The 22902-nt window shown below is 36.2% G+C and overlaps 1 protein-coding gene across 1 annotated transcript in view; it reads left to right on the forward strand.

Annotated features, from left to right (window-relative positions):
• LOC123252280 (calcium/calmodulin-dependent protein kinase type II subunit delta) overlaps positions 1-22902 on the forward strand; it is a 366372-nt gene that overhangs the window by 110631 nt on the left and 232839 nt on the right. Inside the window, exon 3 of the mRNA XM_044681659.1 lies at positions 22074-22133. Within this exon, the coding sequence (XP_044537594.1) occupies positions 22074-22133 (60 nt within the window). The remainder of the gene's footprint in view (positions 1-22073; positions 22134-22902) is intronic.

Below are 22902 nucleotides of genomic sequence, written 5' to 3' on the forward strand. Positions count from 1 at the left end.
TTAAACCACTCCTATTCCTCTGCCTTAGAATCAATACATGGTTTTGATTCTAAGATGGAAAGCAAGGAAAGATGAAACCAATATACAGTGTCGATTCTAAGATGGAAAGTAAGGGTTTAAAAAAAATCAAAGAAATCTGGAAAAAATGTTACATCAGCAAAGTTAAGGTCTTGAATTTCCCTAATTCCTTTGTTCAACTCTGAAAGTAAACAGTGCAGTTTTAGAAAAGCAAAGTGAAATAAAAAATAGTAGTATTTAGTGAAACCATGTCTTACTGATTAAGGAAAAAATAAGTCAAGGAGTCTCAAAATGTCAGATTATTATGTATATTGAAGAATGTACTGGTTTTTAAAATATTTGGGAAGCCTTGGTGTGGAAAACTCCCTGTTCTGCTATAGATTAGGTAAATGATTGCTTTGTGTTGTTTATAAAGGTCTTTCCAGATTTCTCTATGTTCCTAATATTTGTTAGTTTTATGCTATTTTATTACAACAATACTTGATGATTTATTTAACTATTCCCTTATTATTACTGTAATGCAAAAGTTGCAAGAGGGGTTTTTTGCTCTTGCAGAGGGCCAACTGAAAATTTCTGGCAGTTAGAAGCCTTAGAATTCTGAGAGAGTTCAGTTGGTCCCTGACGCTTGAGCAGAGTGGAAGGATCAACCAGAGCTCTATTTGGCTTTCAGTTTGCTTTGGCCTGTGCCTTGTCTTTGGATAATTTGTACCTAACTAATTTCTCTGGACCTCTCTCTGATCTTCTCCATATTATTTCCCTATTTCCCTGCCTGTTTTCCCTGGGCTCTGGGAGGCAGGGAGGTTTTTGGATTTTTAGTGAAAAGACTTTGTGGGTTTAGTTTTCCCCAATAGGCAAGTAGGACATCCTTGAATTCAAACTATCCCCTTAGTATACCTTCTACCTTAAAAAGCAGCCAAATCTTCCCAGGCTGAGAGAGCAGGTTCTCTCTCTGTCTAACCCATTCCTGAGACCCTCCCCATCTTGAGTTTCTCCCTAGCAGCTGTCAGAAACCCCAAACTCCTCTCTCCTTCCAGACCATCCCTGGGACATTAATAAACCCTTGTTACCTAATCAAACCCCCTGGAGAATCTTTGTGTTGAAGAATTAGGCAAGGGTGAGGGGAAGGAATAATTCTCTTTATTTCCTGAGGGAAACTAGAGGCATCCATCTTGGGAGGAAGTAGTTGCCCAACACTTCCTCCTGGATCCCTTCAGTTTCACTGACAGGGAGGAGCCTTGTGATTCCTCCTTTGAGGGCTTGAGAAACTGACAAGAAAGCCCTCAAGTCAGATTTAAACCACTTCTGTCTGGCCCTATTCCTTGTATCTGTAAAAGTACCTTTCCTGCCTGGAAGGCTTCAACCTATTACCCCAGTATCCTCTGTCTCTAGCCTGGGTGTCTGGTCTATGTTAGCTACCTCTCCTGAACACCTTACCCTGTACCCTTACCATCCTAATACCGCCTTGTCCATTCCTCCCCAAACCCAGCCATCCTTTTCATTCCTCTCCTATTACCTCAATCACCTTTACCCCTCTGTCACTCAGCAAGGGAAGGAGATCACACCCCCCAACTATAGTGTACCCCCCTTTTTATCCATAACATTGCACATTCAGTTAATTTCTAGTTTGTTTTTTTATTACAAATAAAGCTGCTATGAAAATCATTAAATAGATAGGTTTTTGTTTTTTTATAACATTCAAAGTATTAAGATAAAAAATAATAAAGGCTGATATAAATATAGAAATTAGTATTTTTATTAAAGCCATGCTGATAGATAAAGTCATTAGACCACGTGCTTGTAAGAATTTAAAACTGCCTCCCCAGCCATTATTGTTACCTCCCGTCTCTTCCTGAAATCTGCTAGCCAAGAAGTGGTAGCTAAAAAGGAGTTCCTCCTCACCCCAGAGATTTAAACTGTCCTCTGCGTGGTGACATAGGCGTCCCCACGCCCAAAGAACAGGAAATGGAAACCCGTTGGACCACGGGAAATGTAGTTTGATAGTTCCCACGTGTCCATAGGGGGAAAAAATATATATATATATATATATATATACTTTTAGATGGCATCTCCCAAATTTCACTTTTACAATTCCCCCTGAGGGCCAGCAAAAAAAAGGTTAGCCCTTTTTCTTTGCTGGACCTGTAAAAATAGACAACTTCTAAAATTTAGGAATTTGGGGGATAAAAGAAATAGATGAACGAATGGGTGGAATTAGCCACATTGACAAAAAACCAATTTGGGGGCAGTCCCCTATTGGTATAACAGTGTACAATTAAAACAATATATACAACTCAATTTCAAATCCCCATAGTTCAATCAACTGCACCCCAAAGTTCAAAATTTGGTCTTCATGGTACAGTGAAGGCTTTTCAGACATCTTCATGGTATCTTCACCAAACAGGTTTGTCGTCTGGATTCTGGGGAGATGGCAAGATCCTTATCCTGAAATTATTCTCAAAAGAATTTAAACTTTACATTATAGATTACAAAACATACATTTTCTTCTAAGATTTATACAATTCCCCCTGAAATTACTCCTAAAAGAGTTAAATATACATATATTTTGACATTATCGAATTTTAAAAAACTTAACAGATATCCCCCTGAGGTAAATTTTAAACACACCTTTCTTTCCTTAAAAAGGGTACCTCAGGTCAGCTAAGGATGAGTGGCTGAGTCCTGGGGGTTGTATGAAATTGGCAAAATACAAAGAATAAAATTCAAGAAAAAAGAAGAAAAATTAACTTGTGAATGAAATGTAAAATGTGCAAAAAATCTGGGGAAAATAAACTTAGACCTTTGAATGAAGGTCTAATTAAAGTGAATTCAGCAGATTGCAATTACCCATTCAGGGCCAGGACTTAAGGAAAATGTCTCTCTCTGATCTGACATCATCAGCTTTTCAGGGAACTGAGCCAAATAAATAACCAATCTTAGGTGCTTTCTAGGAATCTAAGTCGAGGGGACCCTCGTCCTCTAAAGTTTTAGAAAAGACTGGGACTCCAGGACTCAAACCCCAATTTCCAAGCCCTAAAGTATTGGCATAGAACTCTGCAATCCATGCATATCTTTTAGTCAAGTCTCTGACCATGTGGCTCGGCACTTCTCCTGGAATCAGAGAGGCATTAAATCACAATCCCATAGTCTCAAGGGTCTTCAGGCTCAGGTATTTGCATTGAGCTCATTTTGCTGTAGAATCAAAAAAAAAGGATAAATAATGATTATATATGTACTTCCAGTACAAGATGAGAAAAAAGGAAAAATCAATTGCTCTGATTAAAAAAATGTTTTAAAAATCAAATATAGCTTAGAACTAGAAGGGTTATGTTACCCAAAAATGAGATTTTCATTCTGTGAGTATAAATGGATCTTACAAATAGCAGATTCACAATGCACATTCAAATAGAGTACCATTATTTCCAATAGCACATTTTAAAACAATAAACAATGATGTTTAAAAATCATATACTTATTATAACTTTTAAATCTTGGCTAAGAGTTTCTCAACAAACTCTGTTATTGTTTCCATAGCAAAATCTGATATTTAAAAAAGAAACCTTCTGGTATAATCATCCTCAGATAAGAATATACAGGAGCTCCTTGGCTTCCTGTTTTAAAAAAATCCTGGGTAGGAAATGCTTCTACCCATTTAAGGCAATAATTTCTCTTATAATAAAATATATAAAAGCTTTATCCTTTAAGACAACAATTCTTAAGGATTTAAAGTAAGACCTCTTGTAAAATTACAAGGTAATTCTCAAAGCATGGAAACTTCCAAGTTTCTTTACAATTACCAAGACAGAATAAATTTTAAAAGACATGTGCTCTATAAATCCAGTAGTATCAGATCAACAAGCTGGTTAAAACCTCTTACCAGTTATAATAGATTTTTCTCATTATTTGGGAGTTACAATAAAATCATAACAGAATTAATCTAGCAGCCACAAACTACATTAACTTAAAATGATTCAGTGCAACAGGAAAATCATCGAAATAAGCAAGATTAATTTACAAACTAATTAGCAAAATACAGTAAGATATAGTCTTTTAAAAACAGAAATAAAACTCATTCAGTTCCGAGGTTTAAAAGTTCACCCCTTGCTCAATTTAAGGTTCTTTTGATTGAGTTCTGCTGAGTTTAAGGGTTTTTTTTTTAATAATCAGTCTTTGCTCTCAGTTCAAAGTTCTGAGCAGGTATGGGGGTGAATTTTTACAAAGGTATATTCTCAACTGTTTAATTTTGGTGTCCAAGAGGATATGTTCAAAGGGTGGTGTGGTGGAAAGTCAGAGAATCTGAGATTTAGGACGCTGTGAGCAAGTCACCAAACTTCCCTGAGCATCTATTTCTGTAAAATGAGGGAGTTGAACTAGATGGCCTGTAAGATCTTTTCCAGCCTTAAATCTATGATTCTGCTGTTATTTTATCCTTAACTTTGTACTGTCAGATCATTTCAAAAACATTTTCCAAGTTTGCAATTAGATAGGATCAAACTGAGCCTAAACTCATTGACTCATAACTTGTCAAAGGTGAAAGGTGCCTTAGAGGCTGCCATATTCTACCTTCTCCTATTTCACAAAAGAAAACAATATTAATGTCATAACAGGTACTAGAACCCAGTTTTCCTGACTTCAAGTTGAATGTTCTTTCAGCCAGGTGGTTGAAATTTGTCCTTTCTGGGAAAACAGAGAAACTGGCCATTCCTGGTCAGGATGAGTAGCTAGAGAGGAAGCATTCTGTTTCCATCCTTTAACGCATACCCTGGCCCTCTACATTACCCTTCCAGCTCTGTTGTTGTTGTTGTTGTCGTCGTCGTTGTTGTTGTTGTTGTTGTTGTTGTTGTCGTCGTCGTCGTTGTTGTTGTTGTTGTTGTTGTTGTTATTGACCTACAGTCACCAGACCTCCACTGGTGATGACTTCGTTCCTTTAGTCTTCTACTAAAGTCAAGCAGTATATTTATATATATAGCATGTTGGGGGTGTGTGGGGAGGAATGGAATACATATTGTTAAGTTTAATCTACATTTTTAATCCTTTCTTAAATCTAGACAATCAACAAAAGAATAAATCAAGGTCTGATATGTAGAAATTGTTGATTTCTGAGATGTAAATGGTCACACTGAAGACTTAACAATGGGCCACCCTTGAAATCCTTAGAACTTGTTCCTAGAAAAGTATAAAAAAATTCCTGGAGCCCAGTGAAACCCTTAGAAGTCAAGGAAAGCCTGGCTTTTTCATGGAGGCTCTTGGGCTTTCTTCTTTCCTTGCCTAGTCCCAATTGAAATGTTTCAATCATCAGCTTTCCTTATCTTTTGACAGCCTGAAGAAAATGGATCCCTGAAATGTTTGACTTGCCTGAAGTCAGTGTGAGATGCTTGGATTTGAATTCTTCTTCTTTTGACTAAAAATCCAACATTCTCACCCTTCTACCCCATGGATCTCAATGCTTTACAAATGTGTTTGCAGTATAATTTTGGAAAATAATTTGTCTAATCATTTTGAAGGCATAACCTTTTAGAATTTTAAATGATAAATTGTAGACCTTTTAAATCAAGCATAATCCATTTATGGGGAGAAAAAAAGTTAATAACATTTTGCCTGCTAAAGAAAGCATAATAATCCATAGTTCACAGATTTTTTTCTTCTTCTAAATTATTATTTTATTGACCCTTTTTCTAATAAAAAGAAATGTGTATATGAGGGAAAATGGCCATTAGAGGCCAGTTTATAGCCATAAGTGGCTGTAAAAATTACATTGTTTACTTCAAATGAATTATCTGTACTTAATTTTTAGAGAAAATTACTTAGGATTAATAAAATCCCTTAAGCAAACTCCATCCCAGGTTACTATGCAACTGTCTATAAAAATAATCTGGCCTAGTGGAAATAATGGTAAACTAGTGACCTCATTCCTCTTCAGGAAACTTGGTTTCCGTTCTGGGTCCTTGGTCTTCAGGGTCCTGGTCTCTGGGTGCTCACTGTTTGGAAGATAGTAAAGTTAGAAGAATCCCAATGAGACATAACTTCACAACTCCCAATTATAATGGAACAGAAATTGCAGAGCCAAGACTTCAAACAGCACTCAGTAAAATTAAATAAAAAATAAGGTAGTTCGTGGAATCTGGGAGTATAGGGTATACAGCTTGTTATTTTAACTTATCGGCCCTATATAAGGTAGGTGTCCACTTAGGTTTTTGCATTTGGTTGATTTATAGGAATAATTTGAGATGGTAACAATGAAAGACAGCCTGGTAGAGTAGATATTGAGCCAATCTCCTAGTTGAGTCAGATTAGGCTTCAAGGTCGGCCATGGATTGTTCATCTGAGGCAAATCACTTAATGATTTTGTGTCACTCAGAAAAATCTCTAAAATTCAGAATTCCAGAGTAGCTGTTGGCCTGCATTGGTAATGGGAGATTTCTTTGACAGGGAAATCACACACAAGTCTGGGAAAACAAACAAAACCCAGCAAAAATAACAGCTAATATTTGATATATCACTTTAAGATTTTTAAGGCACTTTGCAGACATCTCATTTTATCCTCACAACTAGTGTGTATGGGTATTACCTTCACTTAGCAGACATTAAATAAATCCTTACTGAGATTAAATCCCCACTGGTAGATGCCACTGTTCTAAATGAGTATTGTGCATTTGTGTATGTTCAGGGTGTCCCAAAAGTCTTAGGTTAGTTTTTAGTATGCACCCATGTGTGTAAAATACTGAGTGTCAACCAACATTGTCTGCATTACAAATGTAAGAATTTGGTCTTTCCGCTTACACTGAATTATAATTGCAATATGCTTAACAGTAGATGCTGAATGTGGTACATTTTTTCCCTGTTTATAACAATTATAACTACACAGCTCAGAAGTAGTGACATAATTATGGTAAAATAGGGGGAAATTGCTCTTCTGAAAGATATATAAAAATGGTGCCACTGAAGAAAGCCCATTGTTCATCCTCTTAGAACAGTGGGCAGTAGAGTGAAAGGATTCCACAGCAACGCCCTCTCAAACAATTATCTACAGGACATCAAAAAACAAGATAAAATACTCCTTGCTCTGTGAAACTAGTTAATAAATGAATAGAACACTCTCATAGTTAAAACTGAGCAAATTACTTCAGTTAAAGAAACAATGTTTTGAAACTATTCGACGTGTGCTTTACTTCATCTTCTTTTTTTAATAGTGTCCTTAGGCTTGCGAGAAATCCAAATTTTTGTAACCGTATTTGATATATTATCGATTTTTGTCTTTTTGACCACAAATATTGGTGATGCCTTTATTCCTGCTGCCTCCCTGAACAAATCCTTCCAGTCTAGTCAGAGATACTTGTTGCCTTAGCAGATCAATCCATAAGCATTTATTAGACACCTACTAAATACCAGATGGTGGACTAAGCACTAGGGATACAAGCAAAGGGGAATGACCAGTTATGTTCTTGAGAATGTTATAGACTCTTAGACTGGGGAGACAATATGAAAACAAATATATGCCAAGTCTATACTAGATAAATTTGAGATGCTCACTAGAGAAGGCCCTAGAGTTAAAGGAGATTCAGGAAAGGCTTCTTAAAGAAGGTTGAATGTTAGCTAAGTCTTAAAGAAAGCCAGGAAATCTAGGATGTGGAGATGAGGAGGGAGAGTTTTCCAGGCATAATAGATAGCTGAGGTTTTGGAGATGGAGTATCTTGTGTGAGGAACAATAAGGGGGCTACTGCCACTGGAGCATAGACTATGTGTGTATGTGTATTGATGATGGCTGTCAGAGGAAGAGGTAAGAAAACTGGAAGGGTAGGAGGGGCCAGGTTGAAAAGGACTTAGAATGCCAAATGGAAGATTTTATATTTGATTCTAGAGATGATAGTAAGCTACTGGAATTTATTGAATTTTGTGTGTGTGTGTGTGTGTGTGTGTGTGTGTGTGTGTGAGAGAGAGAGAGAGAGAGAGAGAAAGAGAGAGAGAGAGAGAGACAGACAGACAGACAGACAGACAGAGACAGACAGACAGACAGACCGACCAACAGAATCAGATCTGCATTTTAAGGAAGATTAATTTGACAGCTTAGTGGAGGATAGACTGGAGTGAGAAGAGACTTGTGGCAGAGAGACGTGCCAACCAACTTAGCAGTCTATTCCAGTAGTCCAGGTAGGAGATGCTGAGAGCCTCTACCAAGATGGTAGAAGTAAGAGAGAAGAGGACATATATCAGAACTTTGCAAGGGGAAAATGGATGGGAGTTTATATACAGCCTATATCATAATGCCTGCCATCTTGGGCAAGGGGAAGGGTTAGGAGGGAAGGAGAGAACATGGACCACAAAATGTCAAAAAATGATCATTGAAAATTATACCATGGGAAAACTCAATAAATTTTTTTAATGGATGCGACTTGGCAACAACTTGGATATAGAGGATGAGAGAGAATAAGGAGTTGAGGATGACATCTGGGTGGTAAGCTGGTGGAATGGTAATGCCCTTAAGATTTGGAAGAGAGAGATAATGAGTTCAGTTTTGGACATATTGAACTGTCTAGAGGACATCTAAGGTGGAGGCGTTTAATGTGTAGTTAGAGGTATAAATTTGGAGTTTGAAAAAGTATAGAGTTGAGAAGTCATTAGCATAGAAATGGTATTTGAATCCATGGGAATTGATGAGATAGCCAAGTGAAATAACATCAAAAGAGAATTGAGCTCAGACAGTGCCCTGCAAGATGCTTCACTTTAGCCAGGCATGACCTGGATGAAAGAAGATCTAGAAAAATCACTTAATCTTCCCTTGCCTCAGTTTCCTCATTTGTAAAATAGAGATAATGGTGCCTGTCTCTCAGGGTTATTATGAGAATAATATTTCAAAGAATTTTTTGGCAAACCTTAAAGCACTGTATAACTGTTAGCTATTTTATTATCATATTTATTATATTTCATAATTATATTTTTAATTTTTTTAGAGTTCTTAAAAAAACAACATTGGGGCAAGTAGATCGTACAAATATTATAAATATTTTTTGTGTGGGTGGGGAAAAGAGCAACAGGCTTCGTGGTCTCATTGGTGTAGGGAACTTGTTCTCTTCCATCTTGCCCCCAGCAGTGCAGGTCAGCAATTCTTCTATGATTAAAATTCTAGTGACTGACTCAAAGTCACATAGCCATTATATGTCAAAGGTAGGACTTCGTTCTAGGTCCTCAAGGTAGCTTTAAAACCTTGAGCTTTTTGTACTACATCACAGTGAAATGAGCTATTTTACCTTTATCAGGAAATCAGATCTCTCAAAGAATCCGGCTCTACTTTAAAAACGTTTTAAATTTCTTCAAAACTGAATAATATTACAGATACTGCTTTAATCCAGCAGCTCTGATTAAACCATATTCCACCATGTTCCCTGCTTCTCTCTCTTAATTCTGGTTCATGCCCTTTCATCCCAGAGTGAAAAAGTCCCAGGTTGAGGAGATAATGATCCATTGGCTTTGCAGGACACTATCATTGTAAAATTTCGTCCCTCTTTACTAAAACAGAATTCACAAAACAGATCCATTTAGAGGTAATCATTGATGCCATAGAAGGCCATTCACTTTACACAAACATTTCATAGCAGTCCTTTCTTATAATGAGCTCCTTTAGTGGATTTAAAATAACAAATTTATCAAATCTCAGTTTATATGCGAGCATTTAAGGAATAAATCTATTAATTGAGTAAGGTTTTAAACTTGGAAATTTATTTCACTTCAAATTATAGTGCCTAAACTAAAAGGTAATTTCTGGAAGAAGCCCTTAGTTAATATTTATATATGGAGTTCTTGAGCCTGACACTCATTTTGTAGCTAGGTTAAATTTTCAGTCTAATCCTAATTTCAGGTTCGGCCTCAACATATTTATGCCATTTTATAGGTGAAGAAAGAGACAAAGAAATGTTGCTCAAGGGCACAGGTAGAGTCAAGATTTGAATTCTAGTCTTTTGAATCTTCTCTCCCCCTCCCCAATATATATTACATATATGTGATCATATAGTGCTTTTGCTATTACTTTCCTGTAATCTTTAATGCTGAGTATCCATCCATCTATCTATAATGTGTATATCTATTTGGTATGTATAAATAAATAACAGCTGGCATAATGGGGGCATGGGGATGGCATCGATAGATGTTAGATAATAGGCTTCCTCTTGAGGAGAAAAGTCAGCACAGTAGCTTGGAAGGGGAGGGGATGCAAGCCTTTGAGTACCGACCTACTTAGAACCTCCTTATTTTAGCCTTCCAAGAGTATCAGATTAGACTTATATGTTCCCAACCTACCCCCAAATATAATATAATACATGTTGCTTGTCTAGAGACATCGTAGCATCGAGGCTGCTACCTTCCCTGATCACTATAGTGCAACAGAGAAGGGTAGCCTCTAGGTTACTCTTGCTACATTGACTTCTCTCCACATGTGCTAATTATACAATAGACTGGCACAGAGAGTGAATAACAAATAAACCCATTTATTTGAACAAATACTAAACAGAATTTGGAAGCAGTGTATAGATTGGAATAGAGTAGGAATACTGAGTGAATGAAGTTTTCACCTGGCAGTGAGGTATCTTAGTTCAAATCAAGAGACAAAGAAACCCCGATTTCACCCAAAGGGAAATCCCCAAAAGTCTCTTAGGAAAGCAGGCTGGAAATCAGGGACATATTTAGGAATTGTCCTTCCTTTCAGACCTGTAGTTTTCAAAGCCTGTCTCTTTCCATATATCCATATATAGTCAGCCCTAAGCCAATATGGTGCCATGCATGTCTTCTAAAGAAGAAAAGGAAAAAAGCCCCTTTTCTCTGGAGCTTTCTCATCAGCGTCTCCCAATTGTGTAATCATCAGCATTACATCATCATTCTCTTTACCTATTAGGAGAATCTCCTATAAAATGTTCTACATAAACATACTGGTGTATGCTGGAGTGAGCTCTTTACTGTTTCCCAAACCCAAATTTCAAAAACAGCAAACACTTCAAAATCAGGTTTTGATTTATTGATTTTGTTTATTATAAGTCTTAAGAAAGTGATAAATAGGGGGCAGCTGGGTAGCTCAGTGGATTGAGAGTCAGGCCTAGAGATGGGAGGTCCTAGGTTCAAATCTGGCTTCAGACACTTCCCAGCTGTGTGACCCTGGGCAAGTCACTTGACCCCCATTGCCTACCCTTACCACTCTTCTGCCTTGGAGACAATACACAGTATTGACTCCAAGACGGAAGGTAAGGGTTTAAAAAAAAAAGTGATAAATAAAATGTTAATGATACCAATTAAATTTGTGTCCTGTATACAGTTTTTGCTATGCATAGCCAATTGTCAAACTTACAAGCTCACCCCCATATACATACATATATAAACATCTATATGCAGATATGTATGAAAATTGTTTTTCAAATTCTGTCTGTGATTTATCAAAATCAATTTTAATGCCCCATGTCCTAACAACTAAAAGTATATTATTTTCTGTGGTAGATTTTTATTTTGTCTACTGAAAGTAATAGAAAACTGTGCAGAGCACAGGTTCATTTATCCAGGACTTCACCAAAAGTAAGGTTTCAAGGCAGAACTTGGACACCAGTATTCTTAATTTAAAGACCAGTTCTTATCCACTGTAACACACTGCTTCTTTTTTTATTGTATTTGTGTTTTATAATGCTGAGGACTATGCTAAAGAGATCCTGTTACATGATAATAATTATTAATATGTACTATTATATTATGGTCTATAATATAATAATTAATGTAATAAATTAATCCTAGTTTAGATTGAACAACTCTATATTCCCCTTACCTATTCAAAAGTCACAATAATCTCATCATCTCACATAAAACTGAGGACCTGAAGCAAATGAAAAGAGGTGTTTGAGTAGCCAAAATAGAAATTACAGAGCTTATTAATGGAAATACATACATTTATAACCAGAGGAGACTTCACTTAGATTCTTTTAGCAACTTAACATTGGCTGGATTTTTGGCTTTTTATTCACATCATTTCACAGTGCCCATACTTAACTACCCTTCTAAAATTACCGTTCCATTTCCCCAACTAGTGATTGGAATTGATTAATTCTTTGGGATTGAAAAGGTTTCATATTGTTTACTAAGAAGATCAGGGTTATCCATGGTGAGCTTGGATAATTTTTTTAAGTCTCATTTTCCTTATCTGTTAAATGGGGATCATAATACCAATAGAATATATAATGTCTACAGAGAATCAAATGAGTTAATGTATGCAAAGTGTTTTGCAAAACCTAAAACCCTCTGAAACATCAGGCTATTTACTCTTCACGGTATTATCCTGTTTCTCTGTCTATGCAACCATCTAAAAGTAGTAAATTAGGGTTGTTACAGGGCTGCAGGCATTGACAGCAACAGACTATTAGTTGGCAGACAGAAAACCTATAGACCCCTACCAGAACTAAAAACCAATAAATGAACAACATAAAAATAGCCTTCTAGGGCCATTTAATGGAAGGCTCAAACAGCCCTACACAATTTTATTGCCTTTAAAGGTATCACAGTTATCAGAGACATTGTACAAAGTGCTAGAAGAAAGCACAGAAATCATGTAGTCCTCGTCCCTCATTTTATGGATGAAGAGATTGATGCTGAACAAGGTAATGTGATTTTTCTAAGGCTTTATACGAGCTAATGGGGGTATATAAAGTCAAGATGGTGACTAACAAGCAAGAAAAAAGCTAATATTCAGTAGAAGCTAAGGCACGAAGTTGTGCAAAATATTTTAGAAATATTTCCATTAAAATGGTTACTAATAAAAAAGCAACAACATGGTTTGGGTTTTAGTTAGCTATGAACCTCATTTATGAGAACCAACAATATTTCCAAACCAAGTCATATAAATGAAGTGTCAACAGATGTATGACAATGTTCCTATTACTGTAATTTAGGGTTATACATTGTGGTGGCTTTTTTGGTGATAGTTGTTATTTTGTGTAAGAATAAAGTACAGATTATTTCAAGCTATACAGTTGGATGCACTGACATCTGGTAATGTATGCCTTCTGCTTCAGAGTTTATATTTCCTCACCAAAATAATGAATAAGTATGGTTATAACATCATGGGGTTTAGAGGTAGAAGAGTCCCTAGAATCAGACAAACCCTCCATTTAGGAGATGAGGAAATCTAGACCAGAAAAGTGAAGTTACTAGGCTCATAGCTGAACTGTGATTTGAATTTCAATCTTCTATCTCTAAGTCTAATGCAGTTGTCAGTCGACCATAGGGTGAATTTAAGCATGTTGGCATTTTTGCCTTTCCTTCTCTAGTACTAAACGAAATGCCTACCACAAAGTAGGCACTTCAGGCCCTGTTAAGAAATGTGATTAAATATCATCATTTCAGAAACCATGAATATTACATCTTAAAAATAGTAATGTGACTATGCAGTAATATATTCATTTTAAATAAGCATACATAGGAGGGAGCAATGTGATACATAGTATAGTACCATGGAAAGAACAAAGAATTGGATATCAAGGCATCAAGGTTCTAATCCACATTCCTTTTAATTAATTACTTAGATAACCTTGGAAATAAATTATAGCATCATAAAGCCAGAAGATATTTTGGCATAAAATCTTTCTGTCTTTGATTCACTTGTATAAATTTGGATACCAGAGCTTGTATTCTCAGTAAGCCAACATACATTTATTTATTTATTTTCATGCCCTCACCTTTCATTTTATAATCAATACCATGCTTTGGTTCCAAGGCAGAGGAGTGGTTAGGCAATGGAAGTTAAGTGACTTGCCCAGGGTCACTCAGCTAGGAAGTGTCAGAGACCAGTTTTGAACCCAGGACCTGTCATCTCTAAGCCTGGTTCTCCATTCACTGAGCCACCTAACTGCCCACTCAACAGACATTTATTAATATATTTATTACATTCCAGGCACAGCACTAATAATTAGGGTTATAGAGAGGCAACTTTTTTAAGTCTCTACCCTCAGGGAGTTCACAGAAAACATCTGCCCCATTTCAGCTACTCAAACATTGCCATCTCTAAAACAGCTCCCCTTCAAGACCTATAACTGAAATTCTCTCTGATCAAAATCTCTTGCTTTTCCAGGTGTTTTCATTCTCACTCCTCAGTCTGTTTTGTTTTGTTTTGGTTTTTTTTGCATTCATCATGGTCTCCCTCCTTGTTCTATCTCCATTGCTCCATTGCTGTGGCTGTTGTTTCATAATCTGGAACTCATAGTTCACCATTCCAAGAAGACCCTTGGGTTCTTTTTCTTCTTCTTTCCTAGGATCCATGAACTCTTTGTGTGTATCTCCCTTACATTTGTTGCTTCCTGAGTCCATTATAGATTCAAGCTACTTAACTTTGGTTGGATCTTTAGCAATGAACAGCAGGGCTTTTAATTCACATCATATCACAGTGTCCATATCTTCTAAACTAAAATTATCAACCCTTTTTCCCCAACAAGTACCTGGAATTGATTAAATTCTTTTGGATTGAAATGGCTTCAAATCCTTCTTCATTGAGAAGATTAGAGCTATCTTTGATGAGTTCTCAGCTTATCTAACTTCTTTAAGGCTTATTTTCCTCAACTATAAAATGAGGATCATAATGCCTATAGAATATGTAATATCTATAGAGACTCAAATGAGTTAGTGTATACAACGTAATTTGCAGAACCTAAATAAAGCATTCTGAAATATCAACTATGATCTCTCCTGCCACACCTTAAACCCTTACTGTATCCTCATCGATCCTTTCCTCTTTTGCATCAGCCTCTAAAAGGTGATCTTCCTTCCCAAGGGTAATGTTTATTTATATTCTTCTGATCCTTGCTTCACTGAGTCTTCATTTCTTTTCTCCTAGTTTTCAGTTAGGATGCTGCTAGGTAGCTAGAGTGCTAGACTTGGAGACAGGAAAACCTGAGTTCAAATTTGACCTCCAGCACTAGCTATGTGATCCTGAGCAAGTCACTTAACCCTGTTTGCCTTAATCCACTGGCAAAAGAAATGGCAAACCATTCCAGTATCTTTGCTAAGAAAACTCCATGAACAGCATGGTCCAGGGGGTCATGAAGAGTCAGACACGACTGAACAACAAAAATCTTCCATTTCTCTCTAAATGTGTTGTTCTTTTCTGCTTATAAACATATTCACGTTTTCAACACTTAGAGAAAGCTTTGATCTCTGTTGTAGGCTCCCTTTAGAGAGGACTCAGAATTTTCCATCTGTCTTGAAATTTCATCTACTTTGCTTGGTTTTGAATCCGTGAACATTATACTTTCCCCAGGATAAGCTCATCACCTGAAATTTCATCATCATGGGGATTGATTTAGTTTTAATACTCAATACCTCATCAGTACCCTCAGTTGTGCCTCCCCTCTGATTGGAGAACTAGAGAGCAGAGTGATAAACTTCCCAAAGCCTCCCTCTGCTTAGTTTGGACTCCATGAACATCATTCCCTCAAGCTGAGGGCTTTCTGGCATTCCCCACTTTACCTCCTCTTGCAGCTTCCCTTTGCAAATTGTCTTCTCCCTTTAGAATGTAAGCTCCTTCAGAGCAGAGACTGTCCTGCCTTTTATTATTTCTCTCTCCAAAACCTTGCACATAGTAAGCACTTTAAAAATGTTTTCTCATGGAAATTCTCCAGTGTCACAGATTGCGCCCCATCCACACCTTCTAATCCTATGTAATTCTCTGCATCTTTTTTTTATAAATACTCCTACAAGGAGTCTTCCCAACATGGTGACCCAGTAGTTTCCTAACATATGTCTCTGCCTTTTGTATTATCTTTCTCCAATTTACTTTTCACATGGCTACCAACATGATTACTTTAAAACACGGGTATAATTCAGAGATATTTTAGTTCCGACTCTTTGTAACCTCATTTAGAGTTTTCTTGGCAAAGATACTGTTGTTATTTGCCATTTCCTTCTATAACTTATTTTATAAATGAGGAAACTGAGGCAAACAGAACTAAGTGAGTTGCTCAGTCACACCACTGATAAATGTCTGGGGCCAGATTTGAATTCTCATCTTCCTGATTCCATCCCCAGGACTCTATCCCCTAAACCAGTGATGGGCAAACTTTTTAAAGAGGGGGCCAAAGGAAAGGAAATGCTCATCTGTCAGTCTGTTTCTAAGGCAACTCTTTTGAAGTTTCATTGTATTGTATCCTACTCATTGTATTCGTCTGATTAGGAATTGGGGCAGGTGGTAGTTTGTCCATCACTGCACCAAACCATAGCTGCCCCTCAAAAGACTCCAGATTGTCTTTATTGCCTATACAGTAGGATTAAAAAAAAAACAACAACACAAAAACCCTCTTTAGTCTGACATTTAAAACTATTTTAGAATCTGTCTCCAACCTACCTTCCTAGACTTATTCCATACAATTCTCCCTCCCACATTCTATATTCCATTTCACCTAGACTATTAACCTACTATTCCCTAGTCTTTTCTTGTCTCCTCCTACCTTCATGCATTTATGTATACCATAGTGATGCTTGTGACACACTATTTCTCTGCCCATTGAAACCTTCTTCTAAGTTAGACTCAGATCATTTGCAGTTTTTTAGAAGTTGTGAAAGTTTATTTTAGCTCTAGAAATATTTTAAAAAATATATTTACTTTTATTTATTTTTACTCTCCCTTTTTCAGAGTTTTGAATTCTGAATTCTCCTCTTCCTTCTTGCCCCTACTCCACACACTGAGAACAAACAATGCATTATCATGCATATGTATCAAATCATGCAAAAAAAAAAAATCCTGCCACTCCTCAAACTCTTGCTTTGTCCTCATCTATCCTTTCCTTTTTCCCATTAGTTTCTAAAAGGTGACCTTATTCATTCCCAAGAGTAACCTCTATTTGTATTCTTCTTATCCTTCCTTCTCACTGATCCTTCCTTTCTTTTCTCCTCATCCTCAATTAGGAGACCTGCTAGGTAGCTCAGGAGCTAGAGTGCTTGAGTTAGGAAGATCTGAGTCTTTATATTCTATATTAGCCATGTTGCAAAGAGAAAAACCAGAATAATTCAATGAAAATTTTATGCTTCAGTCTGTACTCAGACTTGATCAGTTCTCTCTCTGGAGGTGGATATCATTTTATATCATAGATGCCTTGGAATTGTCTTGGATCATTCTATTGATAAGAGTAGCTAAGTCTTTCACAACTAATCATTGTTACAATATTGCTGTTGCCTTGCACAATATTCTTCTGGTTCTGCTCACTTCACTTTTCATCAGTTTATATTAATCTTCTCAGGGTTTTTTTTCTGAAAACATCTCCTTTATAATTTCTTATAGCACAGTAGTATTCCATCACTATCAAACCACAACTTGTTCAGCGATTCCCCAGATGATAGATATCCCTTCAGTTTTCAATTCTTTGCTGCCACAAAAAAAACTGCTTTAAATATTTTTTGTGCATATATGTCCTTTTCTTTTTTCTTTGATCTCTTTAAGGATACAGACCTAGTAGTAGTATTGCTGGGTTGAAGAGTATGTACAGCTTTATAGCCCTTTGGGCATAGTTCCAAATTGACTTCCAGAATAGTTGAATCAATTCACAACTCTACCAATAGTACATAAGTGGCCCACTAATATTTTTCATTTTCATTTTCTATCATATTAGTCAATCTGATAGGTATGAGATGTTTTAATTTGCATTTCTCTAATCAATACTGATGTAGAACATTTTTTCATATGACTATAGATAGCTTAGATTACTTCTGAAAACTGCCTCTTTATTTCCTTTGATCATTTATCAATTGGGGAATGATTCTTATTTTTATAAATTTCACATAGTTCCTTGTATATTTGAGAAATGAGATAATTATCAGAGTAATCCCCCTGATTTCCTATTCTTCTTCTAATTTTAACTGCATTGAATTTATTGTAATCAAACTTATCCATTTTACTCCCTACAATCCTTTCTAGCTCTTATTTGCTTGCATTCTTCCCTAATCTATATGAAATTTTGTTTTAAAAGATTTCACTGATCTGCTTCTCTGAAAAAATCATTCCCTTCTAAAGATTTTATAGAACATGTTATATTGTTCATCTCACCTCATCTCTATCCTCTCCCCCTCTGATTGAAGGGCAGAGCCATTGATTCCCAAATCTCCATTTAAATAGGGACTTCAGCTCAGAACTTTTCTTTATTTCTCACCTGACATCATTCATACTCTGAGACTATTGTGCCTTCTCCACCATACCCCAACATAATGCAGCTTTTCCCATCTTCAATTTTCAGCTTCCTTTTTTTGTGTGTTGTCTTCCCCCATTAAATTGTAAGCTCCTTGAGGGCAGTAGCTGTACTATTTTTTGGTATCTCCAATGTTTAGAATAGTGTCTGGCACATTGTAGGTGCTTAATAAATGTACATTGACTGTTGAATTTTGTTATCCACATGTCACACTTAGTTGGATATATGCATGATGTTTTCCCTCTTGATTTGGAAAGTATTTGAGGCATCCTTCCCATTCCCCTGGATCCAATTCCATTCTTCAACCATCTCCACATGCCTCTATCACAATGAACCCTCTTGTTTTAATAAGCTAAGAAGGTCTCAAAAAAACTTATGTAAAATCAAGGACTATATTTGTTTTTCATCTCTGTGATTAGGGCAGAAATAGAATGCTCAGAGATTTTTGTTATTTTTTTAAAATATACTATTCTTGCCTTTTGCCAATTTATTTGAATTTGTTGGACATTAACAAAGTATATGTGTATGTATATATAGATATATATTTATCTATAGTTATGTATATGTCTTTTATTTTCACCTGAAGTGAAAGCACAGGAAGTTTTTAAAAGGTAAACCTTTTACACGATACTCCAAGAGGTGTCTAAACTCAACTTTGCATCTCCCTGAATTAGCTACCCACACAGTTGATACTTAAGAAAATGTTTGTTGAATGAATGAATGACGTGTTTCTGATAATGTTATGCATTTAATCACCAATCCTCACCTACCTACTCCCTTTCAAAGTGCAGTTATGAACTTTTTGTTTTAATGAGGATTTAAATTACAGCATTTCATTTGGGATGTCAGAATACATCCCAGTGGGCGAATGCAAAATGCCTTATGATTCATAGGAGGTCAATAAGTTAAGTGATTATAATTGAAGGAAAAAGTGGAAGGAAGCTGTGTATCAGTAGAAAGGCAGCTTATTGTGCTCCTGTTATAAAACCAAGTATTTTATGGGGGTGTAATTCTCTCGTTCTGTTCATTGGCGTTCTCTTATTCAACAGTCTTACCTAAAAAGAATTATACAAATCCTGGGAAGTTGAGGGCAATAAGTATTCAGAGCTAAATGGGACCCTTTGCAGTTTCCTACTCTGAGATGATACTCTTTTCTTCTCTATAAAGCTGAATGGAGGCTTGAAGGCTAAGCCTTTGAAAGGAGCCTCTAGGAATTCTCTCATCCTCGGAAAGACCTGAGTGTGAGACTCAGTCCTTAAGAGCACATTCATGAACTTCATGAACACATTACTCTCTGTTAAATTCAAAACAATCTTACATTAAATCGTTCTTACAGATTGCTCCAGGGTATCAGATTAGACCCTTTAATCTCTAGCCTTTCAAGCAGGAATAGGTTCTTAGGGATCTTTTAAAATTTTTCCAATATTTATTCCTTTGACCTCTGTAGATTATGTTCATTGTTTTGATTTCAGGCTCCAGCTCTGCCACTTTAGTGCTAGTGCAACTATTGGAAAGTCATTTAACTTTTTAGGTTTCATGAGTTTCCTCATCTATAAATGGACAGAATCAGCCTAGATGACCTCCAAGGTCCCTTTGGGGATCCAGATCTATGTTTCTATGAACTTTCAAGTAGGCTTCAGGAATAATCCTGTTATTGCTGCATAAAATGATGGCGTTTTCTTTACCAGAAAACTATTGTATCAGCAAAGATGTAATTATTTAAATTCAGCAATACATCTTTGAGGCACAGGAACTGGATGTCTATATTATATATAAATTCCAATCTACCATGGTGGTTTTTTGCTTTCTTTGAAGAAGTTTGAGTACCAAAAATCTAACCAAATAAAGTTGTTCATCTGAAATCCTCTTTACATCTCTCTTTAAGAATGAACAAGAAGGAATTTTGGTAGGTTTGAGATACTGAAAGACAGTGTTGCTTCATAGTGGAAAGAAACCTGGCCTTGAAACCAGGATGATTTGAATTCAAGTCTTGTACCTGTCAATACTGTTTGTGCGACCTTGATATCTCTTTTTTTTTGTTAAATCCTTACCTTCTGTCTTAGAATCTATATTGGTTCCAAGGCAGAAGAGCAGTAAGGGCTAGACAATTGGGGTTAAGTATCTTGCCCAGGGTCATTCAATTAGGAAATGTCTGAGACCAGAATCAAACCCAGATGATCTTCTGAGCCACCTAGCTGCCCTGACACTGGCTATATTATTATTCTCTAATATGTCTGCCCTTGTTTCCCCCTGTACATCAATAAATAAGTAGAAGGAAAATTTTTCAGCCATATTCTATGCCTCTCTTTCCTCATGCTACTCCTTCCTGCTTGAAGAATTTTCTCCATTTTTCACCCTTGTCTAAATACAGCTTTTCATTCAAAACCCAAACCATCTTATCTGAGCCTTCAATCTTTTTTCCTATTCAAGTGTGACTACTTTTTTCTTTAGACTCCTATCCCATTCACACATATTGTCTAAATTATAGATTTAATGTTGATAACGGACTTAAGAGTTCATCTAATTCAAACCTTTCCATTTACAGAGAGGGAAACTGAGTCCCAGGAATTTAAAACAACTTGCCCCAAATAGCATAAGTAGTGTCATCCTCCACCTCCAAAATCATTCCCCTTTCCACTGGACCATACTTGGCACTCAGAATTTGTTCCTTTGTAGTTTTATCTAGAATCTGTCTCCTCAGTTATATTTTAAGCCCTTGCAGGTAGGAATAATTTATCATTTTATATCATTTTAAGTATTTATATAGTACCTACAATGTGCTAAGTGCTTTTATCTCCCCTTAATATTATCTCATTGGACCCTCTCAGTAATCCATGTTTTCTATCTCTTTGGATCTCTCATATGTAGTACTGGGCTCTTAATGTTATAAATACTTAATACATAATAATAATAATAAGGTTTTCAAAAAGCATCATATTTTCTCTCATTTCTTTCTTGCAACAAACATCTGAGCTACATGCTATTACTATCCCCATTTTTACAGACAGGAAAACTGAGAGAAATTGCCCAGGATCACATAAATGCTAATTATCTGAACAACCTTTCAACTTTTCTTCTTTATTCCAAGTCCAGCATTCTATCTATTCTGCTACTAGCCCTAATTTATTTGTGCTTACATACAATGCATAGGTAGATAGACATAAAAACAAATACTTCAACAGTGGTTGAACTGAAGCTCTGCTTTTCTTCTGTACAAGAATGATCCTGTCTGATCCCATTGGTCTTTAAGTGACAGGTCATTTCTAATAAATATCATGTAGCTAGTTTCCACATTTTCCCCTCAGGGTTGGAATGTAGCATTGTGTGATAGGTATGAGCCTTCTTCTGGTATGACTGCAATGTTGGGACATGGAAAGCCCATACGGGAAGTATGCAGTGTTCAAAGTGCTTTGGCTTTTAGACACTAATGACAGTTAATCATTGTCTTACGGGCCAAAGTAAGAAAGAACTAAACTGTTTTATGCTTTCTGTTTTTCCTACTTTACTGTCAAAGTTTGTCATCTGATAATTATAGATGGCATGGTAAATACTTTTCCTTCCCAGGCTTCTTGCAGGGGAGTTTTAATTTCAGCCGAGTTTCTTCATGCCATTGTGTAGAGCTTATGAAATACAAAGAGAATGAAAAAATGAGAAGGGGAAAGGCTATATTTTAGAAATAAGATTGGATAGCGTACTGCCTTAGTACCAAATTACAGTAATCACACTTTTGGAGAAATGCAAGAATAAATAAATGTGAAAGGCATTGTGGCATGTGCTTTTTTTGATTTTTCTCTATGCTTCATTTTCTGTGTGATGTATTCAGTTTTATTGGCTGCCTAAAAATTGTGAATCTTCTCTGTTCTTTTGCAGATCACCAGAAACTGGAAAGGGAAGCTAGAATCTGTCGTCTTTTAAAGCATCCTAATATTGGTGAGAAGATGCCTTTACCTGTCACGTTTTCCTTTTTCAAGTCTAAGTTTGACCACCATTTGCTTTGATGCATCATTGAATGTCTGCAAATAAATAAAACAGGCAGCCAAAGAAGTGGGTTATAATGAGGGTAGCCAATTATGTTCTTCAGAGCTTTAGGGTTAAGCCTTGAATTTAGGACCAAAATAATTATCATTATAAAATATATTGTTCCTGTGATTGAACAATTAAAATTAAATGTGCTGACATCCTAAATCTTAAAAGGAAATAGAGATGTGTAAAGAAAGTGATTTAATTAAGCAACAAAATAAAGTCAATATTTGACAATTTTATTCTGTAATAGGGTTATATAAAATAAATAATTGGTGTTTGAGAAACATGAGAAAAATAGGTAACATTTATATAGTGTTTTAGGGTTTACATAGGTTTTTACACATATTTGGTTCTCACAATAACTCTATGAAGTAGGTGTTATCATTACTTTCCCTATCTTGCTGATGAAGAAACTGAGGTACAAAAAGGTGAAGTACCTTGGGCAGATTTACACAGTTAACTAGGTAGTAAATAGAGAATGGATCTCAGAAAGATCTGGATTCAGCTTCCACTTTTGAAATGAACTGTTGGTGAGATGCTGGGCAAGTCACCTGCCCTCTTAGTGTCTCAGACAACTTTAAGACTCAATCTTAGATCAGGTTCAAGTTTGGATAGGCAGAAGGAGTTTTTTTTTTATTGGTAGTTCTCTATAACAGTGAAATCAGAGGTCTGGTTA

The sequence above is a fragment of the Gracilinanus agilis genome, chromosome 6 (genome assembly GCF_016433145.1).
Source record: "Gracilinanus agilis isolate LMUSP501 chromosome 6, AgileGrace, whole genome shotgun sequence".
Classification (NCBI taxonomy): Eukaryota; Metazoa; Chordata; class Mammalia; order Didelphimorphia; family Didelphidae; genus Gracilinanus; species Gracilinanus agilis.